This window comes from Prionailurus viverrinus, chromosome A2, assembly GCF_022837055.1.
Source record: "Prionailurus viverrinus isolate Anna chromosome A2, UM_Priviv_1.0, whole genome shotgun sequence".
Lineage (NCBI taxonomy): Eukaryota > Metazoa > Chordata > Mammalia > Carnivora > Felidae > Prionailurus > Prionailurus viverrinus.
In genome coordinates this window covers 108024787-108043541 of record NC_062562.1, presented here as the reverse complement: position 1 = coordinate 108043541, position 18755 = coordinate 108024787, and the positions used below count along the sequence as shown (strand labels likewise).

Here is an 18755-nt window from a genome sequence, read left to right as displayed (position 1 = left end):
CACTCTCATATTAAATCTGCAGGGGGATGGCAGGGGTGCATGATGAGATGACTACATATGTATGGGACACTAAATTAATTCCACTTTATTCCTGTTCTAAAATAAATCAAACGTGGATTAACGGTTTAGTTTTTGCCTGTAAAATGCCTTTTTCCATTTTATCTTAAAACACAAAGGTGGAAGAAAATGTTGACAGACTTGACAAATCAAAAATTTTTTGAAAAATCATAAAGAAAGACCAAAACTCACAAATCAAGATAGATGTAAACATTTTAACAAAAAAAGCCTTGTTTTGTAAAATTAATACAAATACGTAAAAAAATAATTGAAACTTTTAATTCTTATAAATAACTGAGAAAAACAAATTAAAACAAAAGCCAGAGATACTCATTTTCTATCCAGTGAGACAATATTGCCATGAAGTGGGGCATAAATATACTCCCAAATATGTGAACTCTATGTTGGTATTTTTGCTTGTGCCCTCCAGAGGAAGTTTGGGGTTGGGGCAGGGCAGATATCCAGAACTAATTGCATTACAGTAGAAATAAATACTTTATATCGTTTCTGTCTGCTCACTTTTAAATTTTGAGTGCAATAAAAATCGGATCCCTTCACCACTAGACATTGAAGGATAAATTCCACCTTGCAAAGGTAACCTGTGGTTTTAATGATTCCAGATGAAGTAGTGGTGATCATAAAGTATTTATATACATGCTTTTCTCTGTTTTACTATTAAATATAACTTGTCTATTCTCAGCTTTCAACTTGAAACCTGAGTAAGAATTGAGTCATGTAAAACTTTTGGTCTGGACACCAGTTTCATGCACAGTGAAATGATTTTTGACTCAATTTTGTCTTTTTTTTATTAGCTTGCTCTATGTTTCCCCTTTTTGTAGAATAAAGATTGCTTAGTTCTTTTGAGACTGCCACACCTACTCCTTGCCTTCCCGTCTAGATGGTAAAATCTATCATTTCAAATTCTCTTACTAATACTCACAGGAGCTTTGACCAGTTTGGATTCGTTTGCCCAAGGGAACTCAAATCCTGGAGGAATACAGCTCTCCATTCCTCTTTTTTCCCAACCTGAAATATTCTTGAATTCTTCCATTTGGTTACCATTACTCCAACATCCTTGAGTCATCCAACACCTCTATCCCTCCAGTTTCTTTCATTCTAGCATTTTCTGCCTCTCTTTCTCCCCATTTTGCTCCTGTCATGGCATATGCCACAGTATGTAATAATATACTGACTCACTAATTTACAGTTGGAAAACTCAGATAAGGTGTAACCTAACATCTTATGGCAGGTAGCACTTGACAGCACGGTGATCTGAGTGGTGGAACTTCTTTGTTTCTACTTTCAGTGATATGTCTGCCTCTGAGCCCATACTAGAGGGATAGCTGTTCTTTTTGCTGTCTTCCATATTTGTTTATGGATGTGACTTTTCTCCGCTTCTTAATGTAGCTATAAATCTATGCAGCTGTGAAGATGTACTCACTGTGTCAAATTTCCCTCCTCCTCCCACCTCAACCCACATTATTCTCATTCCTGACGGTCAAATAGGTGGAAACCTGCTCTTGCTATTCATCCCAAATCCAGCGGCACACTTTTTGGTTGGATTCCCAAGGAGCAGAGAGTGAAGGGGATTTTGCTGTTTGTGATTTATAGGAGGAATGTTCCTTTTTTTTTTTAATTATTAAATGATTATTTTTCAGAGAGAGAGAGAGAGAGGAGGAGACAGAGTGTGAGTGGGGGAGGGTCAGAGAGAGAGGGAGACACACAATCTGTAGCAGGCTCCAGGCTCTGAGCTGTCAGCACACAGCCCGACGTGGGGCTCGAACTCATGAACCCTGAGATCATGACCTGAGATGAAGTCAGATGCTTAACCGACTGAGCCACCCAGGCCCCCTTCCTCCTTGAAGAAGGAATGTTTCTTTACAAAATCATCTGTAAGGAAGGAGAGGAAGGGGGCTTTGAGCAAGGAAGGAGTCATAGGGAGAGTTCAAGACTCAGCCTGAACCTTGGCATCTCTAGCATAAAATCCCACCATATGATTGTTCTTAAGATAAGGGGGTTGGCTTTTTCTAACTTGTATCAGTGTTTCATTAGCTGTGGCTTCCTGTAGGATAGAAGGTATTTGCCACCCTGGGAAGACTGCTTCTGAAGTAAAGAATAATTCTTCAGAAAATGGGACACTTGGGAATTCTCATCAGTCAACCCTCACAGCAGTTGGGGGATAGGTACTCTGGCCAGGTGACAAAGGATCTGCTTTGGGCTACCAACAACGTCTACTAGACCCCCTTTCCAAGAGTCCTCATTTTTTAATCCCCTGCTGCGTTGGCAGTATTTAAAGTGCTCTGTTATAATGTAGCACTCATCTAACACATTTCTACTAGTTTTTCTTCTACCCCTCTAACCACACTTTATCTACATTGCTAAATTCCTCATCCTCCTGTTCTTGAATATGTATGTCTCCATTTTTAACTGTACTCTCATGTCATTATGCTCTCTATAGATTATCTCATCCAGTGTCTTATGACTACAACTCCCACTTTTGAATACAGCTGTGTAAGCTTCTTCTCCCTGACCCCTCAAGATCCAAATCCTCAGCTTCAGCTTGCAAATTTCCTCTTGATGTCCCATCGAGGGCTCAGTTTCCAAACACCAGGAACTGAACTGAAAACGTCTCTTGTGGAGCTGTTGCCTCTGCTCACTGACCAGTGCTGCCAACACTTATCACTGACACGAAAAGGGTTTATCTCTTTGTCTCAAGTACCTAATTCAGTAGGCAACTAGTCAACAAATATTTGCCGAATTAATGAATAACAATCAGTTGTCTCTTTGTGTCCCCATCAGTTACTACCTCTCCTGAGTCAAGAAGAAAATATATCAGACAGTGACATACATAGCAAATGAAAAATTAAAATGAATATGTGACAGGGAGGTTTCTTTTTTAAAATCATTCAAAACACATAATAATTAAATTTTATTGTTATAAGCTAATACACTCGAGTTCAAAGTGTGTGATAATGAAGTAATCTTAGGGGCTGTCAAATAAGCATTGTGTTTAGTTTCTAGAGTGACACAGGAAGTATTTTACAGTTAGTACTAAATTTCAAAAAACCCTGTGATTGTTATGTTGTTGTAGTTATATCAGATATCCAATAGATGGTACTGTGAAATGCCTAATATTTAAAATAAAGTGGTATTGCAGGTAGAAGGCTGAGAGGGAATATTTCAGAATTCTGAGGAGAATCAAGACCTTTTTCTCTGACTGTCAAAATATATTTACAATCTGATTTTTTTAAATATAGCTTAAGCAATACAGTAGTCCATGTAAAATATCACAAATATTCATTCTTAGTATAGCTCAGAAAATGAATATTGATGTTTACTACTAAATAGAACTTTAAAATTATTCATATTCTATTAGTAGGATTTTTTATGTGGTGATTATTACTCTTAGTGTTATTCAAATCACCATGTTTTCAGCAAGAAATTATAGCAACATGTCTTTGTCACTGAAATTCAACAGGAAATTTCATGTTAAAAATAAAGCAAGCCTGTGTGAGACCATCTCCTTTCTTGTTTAGAAAGAGAGAGTTCATTATTTATTTCGTTTTGGCCTCTACCAAAGCCACTCTAATATCCGAATGGAACATTAGACCATTTTGTAAATATACATTCAGAACATTTAAAAATATATATAAGCTTATGGATTTAATTCTTTTTTTTACAAAAGCAATGATTTAAAAACTGGTTAGAGTTTGTTCCTGAAGAACATGTAAAAAGTAGCAATTTATAAATGGCCTTATTTATCTTAGTTCTCGTCAGTATTTCCATTTTAAAACGATGCTTATCTACGTGTAAGAATGAATGTGAAGGGGCGCCTGGGTGGCGCAGTCGGTTAAGCGTCCGACTTCAGCCAGGTCACGATCTCGCGGCCCGTGAGTTCGAGCCCCGCGTCAGGCTCTGGGCTGATGGCTCAGAGCCTGGAGCCTGTTTCCGATTCTGTGTCTCCCTCTCTCTCTGCCCCTCCCCCATTCATGCTCTGTCTCTCTCTGTCCCAAAAATAAATAAACGTTAAAAAAAAAAAAAAAAAAAAAAAAAAAAAAAAGAATGAATGTGAAGCATTCAATACCAGAACTAAGTGTTATGAAACCTATTACTAAAGCTAAAAATGTCTGAGGGATTATGTCATAACATAGAAAGCTTCAAAATCTCTGTGTATCTTATTTTAAATATTACAGGGAGCTTTTTAAAATTTTGCTTCTGTTGATGATACTGTTCTTGGGTATTAGTCAGTCTTCCTTTGTATTAGGGTTATTTATTTGTTAGTTTATTCAATCATCTTTTATTTCATATGACAATATGCTAGGTTCTAGCAAAACCAAGATAAATAGCTTTTAGGAAGAATGTTTTTGCATGAATCAACAGCTTCATGTGGTATAGGAAGTATATGCCCCTTGGTTTCTTTATGCATTTACTATTTTTTCCATGTTTTATATAATCGGAATATGTTATATTATGCATAACCTCTTGAAAAGAATATAGTTTTAGGTGCTTATGAATTTTCTGCTTAAAGAAAATATGCTATTGAAATACCGTGAGCTAGCTTAAGTAATTGAGGTTATTTTCTTTATTGAAAAAAAGAAAACATAGTTACTGCTTTGGTAAATCTAGGCTTTTCTGACTGTTATCTCCTAAGCCATATCAAAACAAATATGCCACATTTGTAATAGAAAAGTGTGGGATGAACAACTATTTTCCTGGATGCTTCAAGATAAAAATAATTTCTATCCACCACTATGTAATGATACACCTTTATGGATTCATCAGGGAATCAAAGGTCCTCTAGAATCCTACTCAGGTCCTTTAAGATTTTCTGTGTATTGTGTATTATGTTCTTTTCAAAAACACTACCACACACTGATTCATTTTCAGATTTCCTAGCATACTGCATGTATAGAACATTACATGGCCAAGTTCCTACTTGAGCTAAATGGGTTTAAATATGAACTGTGCATGCAGATCTCAAGTGATAGTCTCTTAATAGATGTCAGATACTCTTTATTGCTGCCCTCTTTTATTTCAGTAACATTTTAATTAATTCACACTGATTGAATAAATGTACATTGAGACTTGTTTCCTAATGAGGGCGCATTTAGAGGAAAGGTTTTGCATCATTCTGATATCCTGTGGGTAATTATATTCTAATTATATGGTCGGGGGAAAAGAGTCTATAACTCAGTACTGATATTGTTCGTTGGACCCAATTAATTACATGCACATAATGAAAGTTCATGATAAGGTTGACTGGCAGTCAATGTAAAATTTTAACTCAATTGAATCTTAGCCTAATGTGAATGCAGAATTGGACTTTAACCTGGTTAGAAAATGCTTTGGTGTGAGATCAGTGGATATTTAGAGAGGCAAAGGATAGGAACAAATTTCATTATAACTTGTTTGTTTTTAAATTTGGGTTTTTTTCCCAGATTGATGAAAAGGAAAACTTAGCAGCCTAATGCTTTAATTCTAAACATTATTATCCATATTCTTTCACTACGTAACAGTGTTTTTCTATATTTTAGAAAGCCACAGTGTTACGTTTTGAGAATGGGATCATGTTGAGAAAAAGAATAGGCATAACAGGAAGTATTTTTGATGAATTTTATTTACATAAAATTCAATAGGTATTCATCTATTGTATTAGATGTAGTTTCTTGATGATGCTTTAAAAAAAGTTTATTTTCAGAAAGAGAAAGAGAGAGAGAGAAAGAGAGAGAGAGAGAGAAAACCAGCAGAAGAGGGGCAGAGAGAGGGTACATAAGACCTCAGTGGACTCTGTGCTGAGAGCAGAGAGCCTGATGTGGGGCTCAGACTCACCAACTGCAAGATCATGACTTGAGGGGCACCTGGGTGGCTCAGTCGGTTGAGTGTCCGAATTCAGCTCACGTCATGATCTCACAGTTGGTGAGTTTGAGCCCTACATTGGGCTCTGTTGTGACAGCTCAGAGCCTGGAGCCTGCTTCAGATTCTGTGTATCCTTCTCTCTGACCCTACCCTGTTCATGCTCTGTCTCTCACTCTCTGTCAAAAATAAATAAAACTTTAAAAAAAAAATTAAAGATCATGACCTGAGCTGAATTCCTATGCTTAACCGACTGGGCCACCCAGGTGCCCCTTGAATGTACTTTTTTTAATTTAAAACTACCAACTGCATTCAAATCCCCTGTCCCAAAAATCACAAGCATAATCATGCATATGTATACATACATGTAAATAGCTATCTCTTAATTATATTTATGTAAATTAAGACTTGTCAAGAATTACTTGACACAAATAAATAATAAGGCATGTGCATTGTATTTTGAAATATATTTTGTAGATGGTTGAATCTGATGTTTAAGAATTTTTCAATACTTGAATCAAAAGCAAAAGCCACACTCTAAATATCAGCTCCCATCCCTTCTTTACTCAATTTCATTGTTTTCTTTGAATGAAAGGACATTTATTTCTGAAATGGTAGATGTAGTTATGATGCCCATGGTACATGTGAGGATTGAGGAGAATAGCAAGGAGGACCCTGTTCTTCTTTTATTTTTCTTAGCCTCTCCTGTCTCCCTCTCCTTTTTTCACTATTGCTTTCTCTTTTTGATCTCTTGTCTCCCCTTCTGCATCTTTCCTTCTTTTTCTCTACTGTAATAGCCCTAACATCGATGTTTCATTAAAAAAAATAATCTGTTGGTTCACATATAGTTGTAAGCAACAAAAATAGTTTCAGATGAAGAAAGTGTGATTAGTCCTTTTTTGCTGAGCTACAGGCAGGCAGTGGAAACTGAAGAGCGCTTCTTCAACGATGATTTTATGAGACCTGGCCAAGTTATGATAACATTACTAATGATTTCATTTCACTAGTTAATCAGGATGGCAAGACAGTAACAATAACATTGGGAAGGGTTTAGTTCTTGCTGGTTGCTTTTATATGTAGAAATCTATGTTTGAAATGATTTGGGTATCTCTATAAAGATATGTTTTTAATATTCTTATTGAAAACAGTACCTCTTAAGTTTCCAAATATCCACTGCATTAGGTGTATTTTCCCTGAAGGTTCAGGGTGTTTCCTTTCTAGACACAAACATGCACACATACTGAGGGAACCATAAAGGATGGAGCCTTCCAATTCCTTTTGTGCAGTATCTCCTGAGCAAAACTCTGCAGATATGTGTAAATGATCACATTTACAAGAGTAAGAATAGACATTTTTGTGAACAATTAAAATTATGAAACACTGAGATTATCTGTTAAACATATTTTTACCATTAAATTCATGTTGTTGCAAACTTAAAAATTTGGCTCAAACATCCCTTGGTTAGTCAAGGGATCTTGAATAAGATTGTAATAAGTATATCTTCTAAAATATTTTACTTTTGATAGTTTCATTTTAATTAGATATGTCAATGTGCTGCTGGAAAAGAAAAAAAAATAATGACCTAATTTGTCTAATGTCTAATTGACATACTTGCCATACATTGAAATAATCATTGGTTATAAAAATTATTTATAGTATACAAATTATTTCAGTCTCACTTCCTTTTTTAAAATTTGTATTGTGTTTACATGTGTGAGTATACTCACTTAGGGACCTGCAAAATCATAAAAGTTTAAACAAATTATGAATCTGGAACGTGTCAATAAAATTTAGCAAAACCAAATGTGTTTAGTTTCTATACGATACAGATTCCCTTGATACATTTTACCTTCAAGGATGATAGAACAACTTCTCTTTAAGGCTGAGACACTGTACCACTTTAGGAAGTCAGTTGTTCTTTTCCCAGACTTGCTTTTTATTCTCTCACTTCTTTTTTGATGCCAGAGATATCAACTTGCATATAAGGAAAGCAGCTATTTAAAATAGTTTTGTTTAGGGGTGCCTCAGTGACTCATTCGGTTAAGTGTCCTACTCTTGATCTCAGCTCAGGTCGTGATCTTATGGTTTGTGAGCAGAGCCTGCTTTGGATTCTCTCTCTCTCTCTCTCTCTCTCTCTCTCTCTCTCTGCTCCTCCCCCCTCAAAATAAATAAATAAACATTTTAAGAAGTACAAAAATAAAATCATTTTATTTGGCCACCTTAATTTACCACAGTACTAGAAGTTATAAGGTTAAATTAATCCATATTGATATTCAAGCCACTTCTTTCAGGCAGAACATATATATTGTGGTCTCTAAATACTTTGCAGTGTTCAGTGTTTTAAAATAATGGTATTTTCATATCACTTAAAAAATAGAGACATAGCTAAAAATAGACTTAGGAAAAAAATTCTTATTGAACTTGTGTGAAAAAAAATGGAGCCTGGGACAGAGAAGCACTATATTTGGATCTATCGTTAACTTTATTTTCTTAGGCTAATTAATTATCTAACCTTTCTGATTTCCAGTTTCTCAGTCTGAGAAGTGAAGTATCTTGGCTTACATGGAGGATTAAATGAGACAATAAACATAAAAGCGATTTTTCAAAAATTTGAACATCCCTATATAGGTAGAGCATAGAGTTCTGTTAATTTTACTTTAGTCTTGAAATAACTGATGACCCTTTTAATCTGAGTACTATGTTCTTATTATATTTTTAACTCAAACCTCCAACAATCTCTCTACCAAAGATTTTTCTTTATCCTATGACAATTTGGATTAAATTGTCAATTTAAAATGATTACATGTTAGAAACTATGAAGACAAGAGATATCTCTATACTTTAGAATAATAGAATTTTTAAAAATTCTTTGATATTACGTTGAACTTAATAAGTGCCCTGAAGACAAATGCATCTTTTAAACTAATTATCTGTACTGTGTATTCTATTTAATATTAAAATGATACTGATTAAATAAAATCAATCACATTCCTCTGTAGTCACACCTCACGTTTGATTAAATACAAATATACAGTTCCTATATTAGTTCTGATTAAAAATATATTACATTTAGAATTATACAGTCATAATAATTTTCAAAAAGCTAAAACATTTACTCTGTTAATCCTTGATATTTAGAAATCATATACAGAAGAATATAATTGAAGTAACATAATATCTGAATTTGTTCTGTAACAAGTTTCTTGTTTGTCGTTTACCTGGATACCATAGTTTTCTTATTGTAACTCAAGGGTAAACCACTGATGGGCATATTAGTTTAATATACCCTCTTTGCCTACACACCTTGATTATAAGTGAGCTTTTATATACATTGTTTCATCCCTCTTATTCTTGGAAAGAATTTTTAGTGTTGCTGTCAGATACTTGAGTGTTGCTAGAGATAATTCTCTGAACAGGTGGCTTTCTCTCTTACACATTTATGACTTTTTGACCCGCTGTGCTCTCAATTTGTTTGATCCTGTTACTTATTCTTAGTCAACTGCTTTCACATTCTCAGAGAGGTAGTGACAAACTTTCTACTATTTCCTTACTCTCTTGTCACTACTTCTCTGCCAACATCACTCACTCTCAGTAGATGACCCATAATCCCACTACCTTAAGAAGGAAGAAGCCTGTAACACGAATATCCATAAATTAACAATTCTCCACACAAGTGGTAGCAAAGTGCCAGCTAGGGGTTAATTTCATCCTACAGTGTGTTTTGGGGAAAGAATGCCTTAAAACAGGGTCCTCATAACCCAAGTTGGCATAATTTTTGCTTTTTGTGTCATCGAGCCATATGATTCAAATATATCCCCAGCCTCTATTATTATTTTTCCATTATATATGCAGAAATAGATATATTTTATTAAGTTGAATCTTTTATATATAAATTGCAGGTAGTATGACATTACATTGCTAAATATGTCAGCAGGCATCTTGTAAGATTAAGGACAATTTTTTATACAATTTCCATACTATTATCACACATAGGAATATTAATGATAATTCCATAATATTAATCACTATCCTGTCTATTCAAATGCTTAAATATATCTCAAAAATGTCTTTTATAGGTTTTTTTTGTTTTTTTTTTTTTTTTTTTTGGTGCTTGAGGTGGGGTGGACCATATCCATTTAAGATTTGTGCATCACACTTGCTGTTACTCTAAACCATTTTGACAACTTTAATCTTTTCACTTGGCTTTCCAGTGCCTTGCTCTTTACAGACGGGTAAGGTGAACAAAAACTCTTCCGAAGATAGAAGGCATCTGTGACCTATGTCCTGTAGACTGTTTCATGGGCATCCTAATTTTTGCTTGAGAGTCTCTGGGACTTTCCTTGGCCCATGGCATAGGATAGGATAAGGCACTTACTGTGGATTAGAGGGAGAGCAAACATAGACTATAATAAAGATGGAAGAATTACACTCATGTCTTAAAATGTTTATTCAGATCTAAGCTTGAACTAAGAGCTGAGAAGAAAAAAATAGGAAAGCTGACAAAAAATTGAGGTGATGTAGATTGAAATTAGCACATTTTCCCCACCCCCCATTATCTCAAGTGTTATATAGACTGATTTGGGCTCAAAAGTCAAGAATATTACTGAAGTCAGAAAGCTTTCTTTGAAAGTTCTATGAAATCTGTTTTCAGTCCATCTGAGAAATGGCAATTACTTCCATAGGGTTTTGCTGTTCATGGGATAGTTAACCTAAGTTCATCCTTTCAGACTTCATGACTTATTTTGATGAAAAATCTGCAGCTAAAACATTTTTTTACTTACATGATAAAAATATCTTCTCAATAGAGTTGTATTCCTGGACACTTCAAATTCCTCTGTGGCTTCTCTAGACCCCTTCTTTTTCTGATCCACTTTTATGTGCACTGGATCCTTCTAGTCCTCTATGCTGAGTAGCTGGGAAGTCGCTTCTGTTGCATTAACCTCATGTAGCTATTTATTCTTCTGTTTCTTGTTGCCTTCTTGGATTTACACTGCATCAGGGAGTAAACTAATGTCTATGTTCTCAGATTTTTCAGACCCATCTTGGATATCCATTTAGAGTCACTTTCACATAGCCCAGTCCTGGGAGTAAACTGGATTATACTGACCACTCCCTCCTTTTCAGAGACACACAAATGTCTAAGACCTTCTAACTTGACATCCAGTTTCATACTTAGCCCCACCACACACACCCCACCATTAGAAAACTTTATCTAGCATTATGTGTGTGATTTGTCAACAATTCTTCCAAATTTGCCCTGAGTCCCATAGGGCATAGACTTTTGGAATTGTTAACCTTTTATTCTGTTTTTTGCCAGAAACAAAGCTACTTACTGTGACTCAGAAAAGGAGGGCTGGTGAATAATTGAAGATGCACTGTCATGAAGACCAGTTTCAGTGTGTTTAACCTCATCTTTTTTTTTAAGTTACTCTCAAGTAAAATTTTTCTACCTACTTAATAATATTTTCACTTTTTACTGATGCTAATGGAATTTTTTTTCTTATTTCCAGAAAAATCCCAAAATAAAATCCACACCATAAGCTATGTCTCCATCAAAAAGATACTGAGTGTTTTTAGCAAGGAATGAGAATTGGACTGGAAAATGGAAAAGTGGGCCGGGTAAATGGGCAACTCAATGGAACTTAGAGATGAGTTCTTATTGTAAAACCTGAATGTAATATATCAGTATTATTTCAGAGAGGTATATGAAGCAGGTCAACAATATTGACCAATCTCCTTTGGGTGGATGAAGTTGCATTTTGGACAAGTACTTCACAACCCAACCCACTCTCCATTAGAGTATTCCTTATTCATTTATTTAATGGAATTAAGCAGAAAAAATATGACAAGGAAATGCATTTTATATTTATTCATTTATTTCACAGAAGAAGAGTGGTATAAGAACCTTTGTTGGCATTTGTTTTCAGTTTGACTTTTGTTTTTTTCAGCTTTAATATGAACTTCTCTTTTTCAGCAGACTCTGTCCACTTCAGGAGTTTCAGTCCCTGAGGTGCGTAAGCAAAAAAGGTTTTCACATTTGGCCATATAGGTCATTATACATCTTTTCATTGTTATAAAGAACATTTGGGGCTATCTCAGTGACCTACTAATATCAATTTGTTAGTTCATTTTGTCTCATATTCTGATATTTGGAATTGGGGATCTTTATATTTTCTTTTTTTTTTAAGTTTATTACTATTATTTTATTTACTGTGAGAGAGAGACAGAGAGCAAGTGTTGGAGAGGCAGAGAGAGAGGGAGAGACGGAATCTCAAGCAGGCTCTGCACCATCAGCACAGAGCCTGACACGGGGCTAGAACTCAAACACCACGAGATCACGACCCCAGCCAAAATCAAGAGTCAGAAGCTGACTGATCCACCCAGGTACCCCAGGGAGATTTATATTTTCATGATAGGATTGACTTGAAACTGTTTCAATCTACTTTTATGACAAACATTAGGAAAGCAAAAAGTTATATGAAACAAATTATACAGAGAAAAATAAAAGTTATTTTGCAAAGAGTTTTGACCTGTGTATAAGAATAGCATCATTCCGGGGCGCCTGGGTGGCTCAGTCGGCTGAGCGTCCGACTTCAGCTCAGGTCACGATCTCGCGGTCCGTGGGTTCGAGCCCCGCGTCAGGCTCTGGGCTGATGGCTCAGAGCCTGGAGCCTGTTTCCAATTCTGTGTCTCCCCCTCTCTCTGCCCCTCCCCCGTTCATGCTCTGTCTCTCTCTGTCTCAAAAATAAATAAAACGTTAAAAAAAAAAAAAAAAAAAAAAAAAAAAAGAATAGCATCATTCCTATTTGTCATGTTAAAATGTAAATACCTTACAGAAAACCCAAACGATGCAAAGTTCTATACCATTAAAATGTAGTTTTAAGTGATAGTAGATTGAGAAACTCTTGCTCACTTTGAAGTGCCCATCATTTTAAAAAAGAATGTATCTGCATTAATCAGTTAGCATATGACATTATCTAGGAATGTCACTGGAATAAAATATAGTTACAGAAAAAATGACTTCTATTTTGAAAATAAATATAGGTATTCCCATACCATTTATTTTCAGTGAAGTGTTAGCTTTGTCTTTGCATTAATAAAGGAAAGCCTCCACATTTTTCTGTGACCCTATTCTATTCAGTTGTTTCTATCTTTTTTTAAATGTTTATTTATTTTGAGAGAGAGGGAGGGAGGGAGGGAGGGAGGAGCAGAGAGACAGGGACACGGAGAATCCCAAACAGGCTCTGTGCTGTTAGTGCAAAGCATGACGTGGGGCTCAATCCCACAGATGGTGATGTCATGACCTGAAGTGAAGGCAAGACCCGGATGCTCAACTGACTGAGCCATGCAGGAGCCCCTCAGTTATTTTTATCTTTAAAGGATATGCTCAGATGGTATTATTTCCCCTAAATTATAATTTGAATCGGCCTCCTTAGGAAAAATATTATTTATAATATATGAATACTACATAAGGATATGAGTTTCTTTAGAGGAAAGCATAATTGTACAAAAATGTAGTAACCTCTCTTCCCTACCCACCCCCTGCAAAAAAGTTTTCCAATTAGTGTAGACTGCTTCATGAGACTTTTAAAACTTTGATTTTGTAACCAGACATATACTTTAAAAGATACTGGAAATATGTTTGAAAAAGTAATGTTTCTAATCTAAGAGAAATATTAAATTGTTTTTGTATTCTTTAAGTCAATTGATACCATTATTATCATCATGGTTATAAAATAGAAATGTTGAATTACAGACTCAAGTGACAAGCGTTCTCAGAAAGTTTATCACTTAGTTCAGTTATTTAAGTGTAAGAGAACTGATTTTGTATATTCAGGTGTTTGAGTTTATTTTTGCCCGTGAATATAGGCACTGCGTTTGAGATTTAAAATTTTCTCCTTAGACTTGATAATTTCCACAGATCTCCCATATTAAACTGTATAATCTGTATCATATAAATAGAATAAATAGACCAAACTGCACTTTTCATAATACACTTTTCTCATTTAAGAAAAACAAACAAACAATTTCTTTTTCTGTAAAGTTATTAAAAGTCTTCATACATTGCCTTTTATTTTCTGGCAACATATATTGGTTTATATTAATTTAGACTTTTCACCATTGTCTGAAATCATCATATGAGTTTTTTTCAACTATGTTGTTCCAAAAATTTGATTAAGCCCATATGTGGATGTTTACACTGGTGAGTGTGTGAACACACACACACACACACACACACACACACACACACGTATCCCTTTGTTCAACTGTCAGAAACAATTGCTTGTTAAGTAATTGTTAGGTTAAGATGTATGTGGGGGAACTTATGGAAGGATATAGACATACCTTAAACATTTAATGTGAAATATGTACATGTATATTTGTTGGCTACACTTTTGATGTAGGTTAAAGGGCTTTTCTATGAGGCTATATCTCTTGTTTGGAAATTGTATATAGGCTTTCTTACATATATCACAGTCTTATCACCCATGGTAAGTTTCAGTTATCAATTGTTGTGAAGCAAAAGTAAAGCATTCCCTATTTCATGAAAAGATATTCATTTATTTATGAAAATAATTGTCTTCAATTATTTTCAGTTTTTTAAAGTATAACAAACATTCAAGGATCTGTAAAGCAATTTGAGTGTAAAATAACTCTTAATATTTTTTAAAGTTTATTTGTTTTGAGAGATAGAGCATGAGCAGGGGAGGGGCAGAAAGAGAGAGAAAGGGACAATCCCAAGTAAGTCCCATCCTGTCAGTGCAGAGCCTGACATGGGACTCAATCTCACAACCATGAGATCATGATCTGAGCCGAAAATGAGTCACTCACTTAACTGAATGAGACACTCAGGCACCCCAGTAATTCTCAATTTTTATTAATTTTCAAAGCTTTTACAGTCATTGTGTCTTAATCCAACTGGACCACTCCTTCTACACACACACACACACACACACACACACACACACATCATGTATTATTGTGGTTCCAAAGAATGCAAGTTATTTTCACAGAAACAACAACTTATTTTACACTCAGGATTCAATGGTTTGAGTAATAATTAAATCACATGGTTATACTAATAAGATAACAAATTCTACTTGGAGCTGGTATAAACAGATTGGGGGCAGCATAGTAATCACTATGAGGAGCATTTAACTCAGCTGGTTGAAAGACATGATGGGTATGAACAAACAAGAGTGCTACCTCCTTGCTTTTAAACTTTGGCTCAACATGTCTGTGGTGACAGTTACAGAGAGAGGAAATGGAGAGTGAGTGAGGTACGTATGCACACACATACTTTTATAAAGTCACAACCATATACTGGCAAACAGCCCAAAGCAAAAGATTTTGGCATGGGCCTTCTCATTCCTAAATTTCATTGCTTCCAATCAGTATTTCTTGAACAGAAATTTTGTAAGTGGTTTGCAGCTAATATGAAATTACTCCAAGATAAAATAGGCACATTGTGTGTGATGTGTGAAAACCAGGACTTGGGGACCAAGTTGTAAATTGTACCTCCGGGTTTTGTTGGTGAGTAGCACCTCTAGGTCGTTTAAGACTAGCTTTCATTCTAATTGTTTGCCTCTCGTGTGCCCCAAAAGACCCCACCTGGATCACAGCACCACTTATCCCCAGAAATGGGGACTCAGCAGACAAAGTACTACCAAGTAAATGAGGTACTTCTTCACAACACCCATCTTGCACTCCTGCAGTGTAAGCAGCATACATACATGTGATAAGTTAAATGAGAAAATATAGCAATATACTTTTTTGTATTTTAAAAATTTTGCCGTTCGCTAAGTGCCTATTTTATGCTGGTATCTTTATCCACATTTTCTTAATTTATCATCACAAAAATCTTCTCATTTTATAGATGAACTCAGTGGTGGCTTAGAGATAGCAAATAACTTGCCCAAGTTTGCATGGCAAATAAAATACAAATCTGGGATTCGGCCTCCAAGCCCATACTTAGGACTTTTCCCAAAGTAGTTTTAGTTTTTTTAATAAGTCCTTACTTAACTAAATTAAGAAAGAAATGAAAACCTTTATAATATATCAATTATTATATCTATGTTTAAAGCTTTCTAAACTTTTTTTTTTTAATCAAGACTGCTTTGCTACTCAGCCATAATAAATTTTGCTGCAACTTCCAAGGATTCCTAGTAGATTTAGAGCTTTTGTTATTTTCCGAGTGAATTTGTTTCTCTCGGCAGGGAATGACTCCAGTTTCACAATAAGGTCACAATAATTAAAAGTGCAGTTCTGCGGCTGTCAGCCTTGCTTTCATGGAACCCATAACCCTTCTAACCACCAATGAATTTGTTGGCACGTCTGCTTCCACGAGATCTTTTATATTGGGAATATCTAAGTGTTACCTTGGGTTCAAATTCTAGAGCTCCTGGGAAATTTCTGTGGCCTAGCTCCAGTGGCAGAAAGGACTAAGTCTCCCCTAAGGCAGGTAACTGAGAAAGCAAGTTCCAGGACTAGCTAGAAGGATGCTGTTGCAACAGTGCACCAGCCCACCCTTTTGTGGCTTTGTACCAATGGAGGTACTTTGCTGCTGCCTGTTTCTCATGCTGAGATTGGACAAAAAGAAGAAAGCCCTGTGCTCGAGGTAATCATCACTTGCTGCTTGTAGTTTGTGAGTGATCGATAACAGCAGGCTCAAGTATTGTGGTAAACATCCCTTTTGTGAAAGTGGTTTTCAGCAATGCACAAATACTCTACCTCTGAGAATCAGCATGATATAAAAAAAATTTTTTTTTAAAGCACAGGTTTAAAGGGAGGTCTTTTTATTTCATTTATTTCATCTTTCTGTTTTCTGTGAATGGTCCTTTCGGCTTTTTTTGTTGGTTAATTATGGTGATTATTCTTTTGGAATTCTATTACAATGTATTCCCCAGTTATGATCTGTTGTACTACTTAGAGAGTCTGAGGATCACAAAACACTGAATTCTATATTCAAAATGTCTGCATAGCAAACACAAATGGCTGATATTTGAAAATCCTGAAATATCAATAACTATATTTTATTTTTTGTAGTCATATTTTCTATATTTTGGGGAATAGAGTAGCTCTTTTCAGGGTTTGAATAATTTCTATTGATTAAAGCAATAATTTTCCAACTCTTTTTATATCTTGGATAATTTATCTGGCAGAACAAAATTTGTCTTGATTATAATAAGGTAATTTATTTTGTTATTTAAAGCCCAAAAACTTAAAAAAAAAAAAAGCAGAAGGTGAAGTGGTGAGCACTGACCTCTATTACCAGAAATCAATATTATCCTGAATAATGATGCAAAATAAGGTTGGTGAGTTCTTCTTGAAACTTTTCAGTAACTTCAATACGGGGAGTAATTCTCTTAAATATCACAATAGAGATCTGCCATTCAGAGTTAACCCCCACAACAGGCTAATGAAATTTCTGTGGACAGCAGATCTTTCAAAGATTCAATTGCTTCCCCTTCCTGTCCCTCATATGAAATGAAAGAAGTAAAGATTTTCGTAGTGGAAATAGGAAAAAGCATCCAACTATCATTCTGTCAGCTTATGCTGCTTAACTAAAGTATAGTGGATATTTCATGGAGATTGCTCTACAATTTGGAAATAAAGATGAAACAAATGAGTACAATAAAATGATAACTCTGGGGAAAAAGTAAATGCTTATGAGTTTCTCCTGTTTACAATTTTCGGCCTTGAGTAATTCCACGCATTCTACCCACTAGACATATTTCCCTTAACCAAAGAAACCATTTGGTGTCTTTGGGGTGTGTGTATGAGTTCGTGTGTGTGTGTGTGTGTGTGTGTGTGTGTGTGTGTGTGTTTAAACAAATGTTTACTATTTTAGCATTATCTGGATTATATAATAAAATTCACATGCAGGTGGAGGTACTGACGATTTTTCTGTTGACTTGTTGTATACCTCTTTCTTATAATTTTAGATTTCAAAAATAAAATCTTAGTTGAACACTCAATGTAGGATTTACATTTTTTTTTTATATCTTACAAAGGTTACTATAAAGCATTTGTTTCATCTACTCCAGTTTACTCAGAAAGATGACTCCCTGGAGAGACCTGAAGCTACTTAATCAACTGCTTTTTGCTAGTTGGAGGGTCTTACCAGCAATGGAATTTCCCCAGCTATGTGCATGGCTAAGAATAAAATCAAGTTAATAGATAATTTGGTAGTTCTTTACAGACATACACTTACATGTATTCAATTTCCAGCATTATGTATATAAATAGTTTGGTCACAAATATCCAGTTCCAGTCTGACCAACTTAAATTTTATTTAATTCTTGTAACCTAAGAATTTTAGGAATTAAATGTAAAATAACAATTGTTGGATTGTATGTCAGAATACAAGGTATTTAAGGTATGATAAGATATTAGATATAGAAGATATTAGGTATATAAGTATCTTCTACACTATAGATTTTTATAGAGTATTTTATAGAGCGTTGTATGTTTTACATACCTATATGCAAGCATCCAGAAAGAAATTATTCCCATACCTACCTCAGTATTTTATTTTTGAACTCCTAATATAAGTTATGGATTTTCAAATGTAATCACTGAGACTTGCTTATTTAATATACTTAATGTAACTAAGTGTAATTTTTCATACATATATGCACTTGGAAATAGAACAAACACTTTGCATAATACTAATGAGCACCCTAATGAGACAGCCACACTTTCTTATTCATAATAACTTTCATTTATTGAGCACATATTCTAATATAAGCACAATGTTAGGAATTTGTGTGTTTTCTGTTAAATTTTGCACAACTCTGAGGAGTATGTATTGCTAACTCCATTTTGAATAAGAGTTAAGTGTT

The 18755-nt window shown here is 35.0% G+C and overlaps 1 protein-coding gene across 6 annotated transcripts in view; it reads left to right on the top strand.

Moving 5' to 3' along the window:
• The window catches only part of DGKB (diacylglycerol kinase beta), a 667308-nt gene that overhangs the window by 172191 nt on the left and 476362 nt on the right, over nt 1-18755 (top strand). For 2 of the 6 annotated variants that reach the window (XM_047848697.1, XM_047848699.1), the window contains one exon: nt 11888-11920. The exons of 2 other annotated variants lie outside the window; for them this stretch is intronic. In XM_047848697.1, the coding sequence (XP_047704653.1) occupies nt 11888-11920 (33 nt within the window). Of the gene's footprint in view, nt 1-11884; nt 11921-18755 lie in introns of all 6 variants that reach the window. 2 more of the 6 variants (XM_047848698.1, XM_047848701.1) reach the window with 1 other exon arrangement.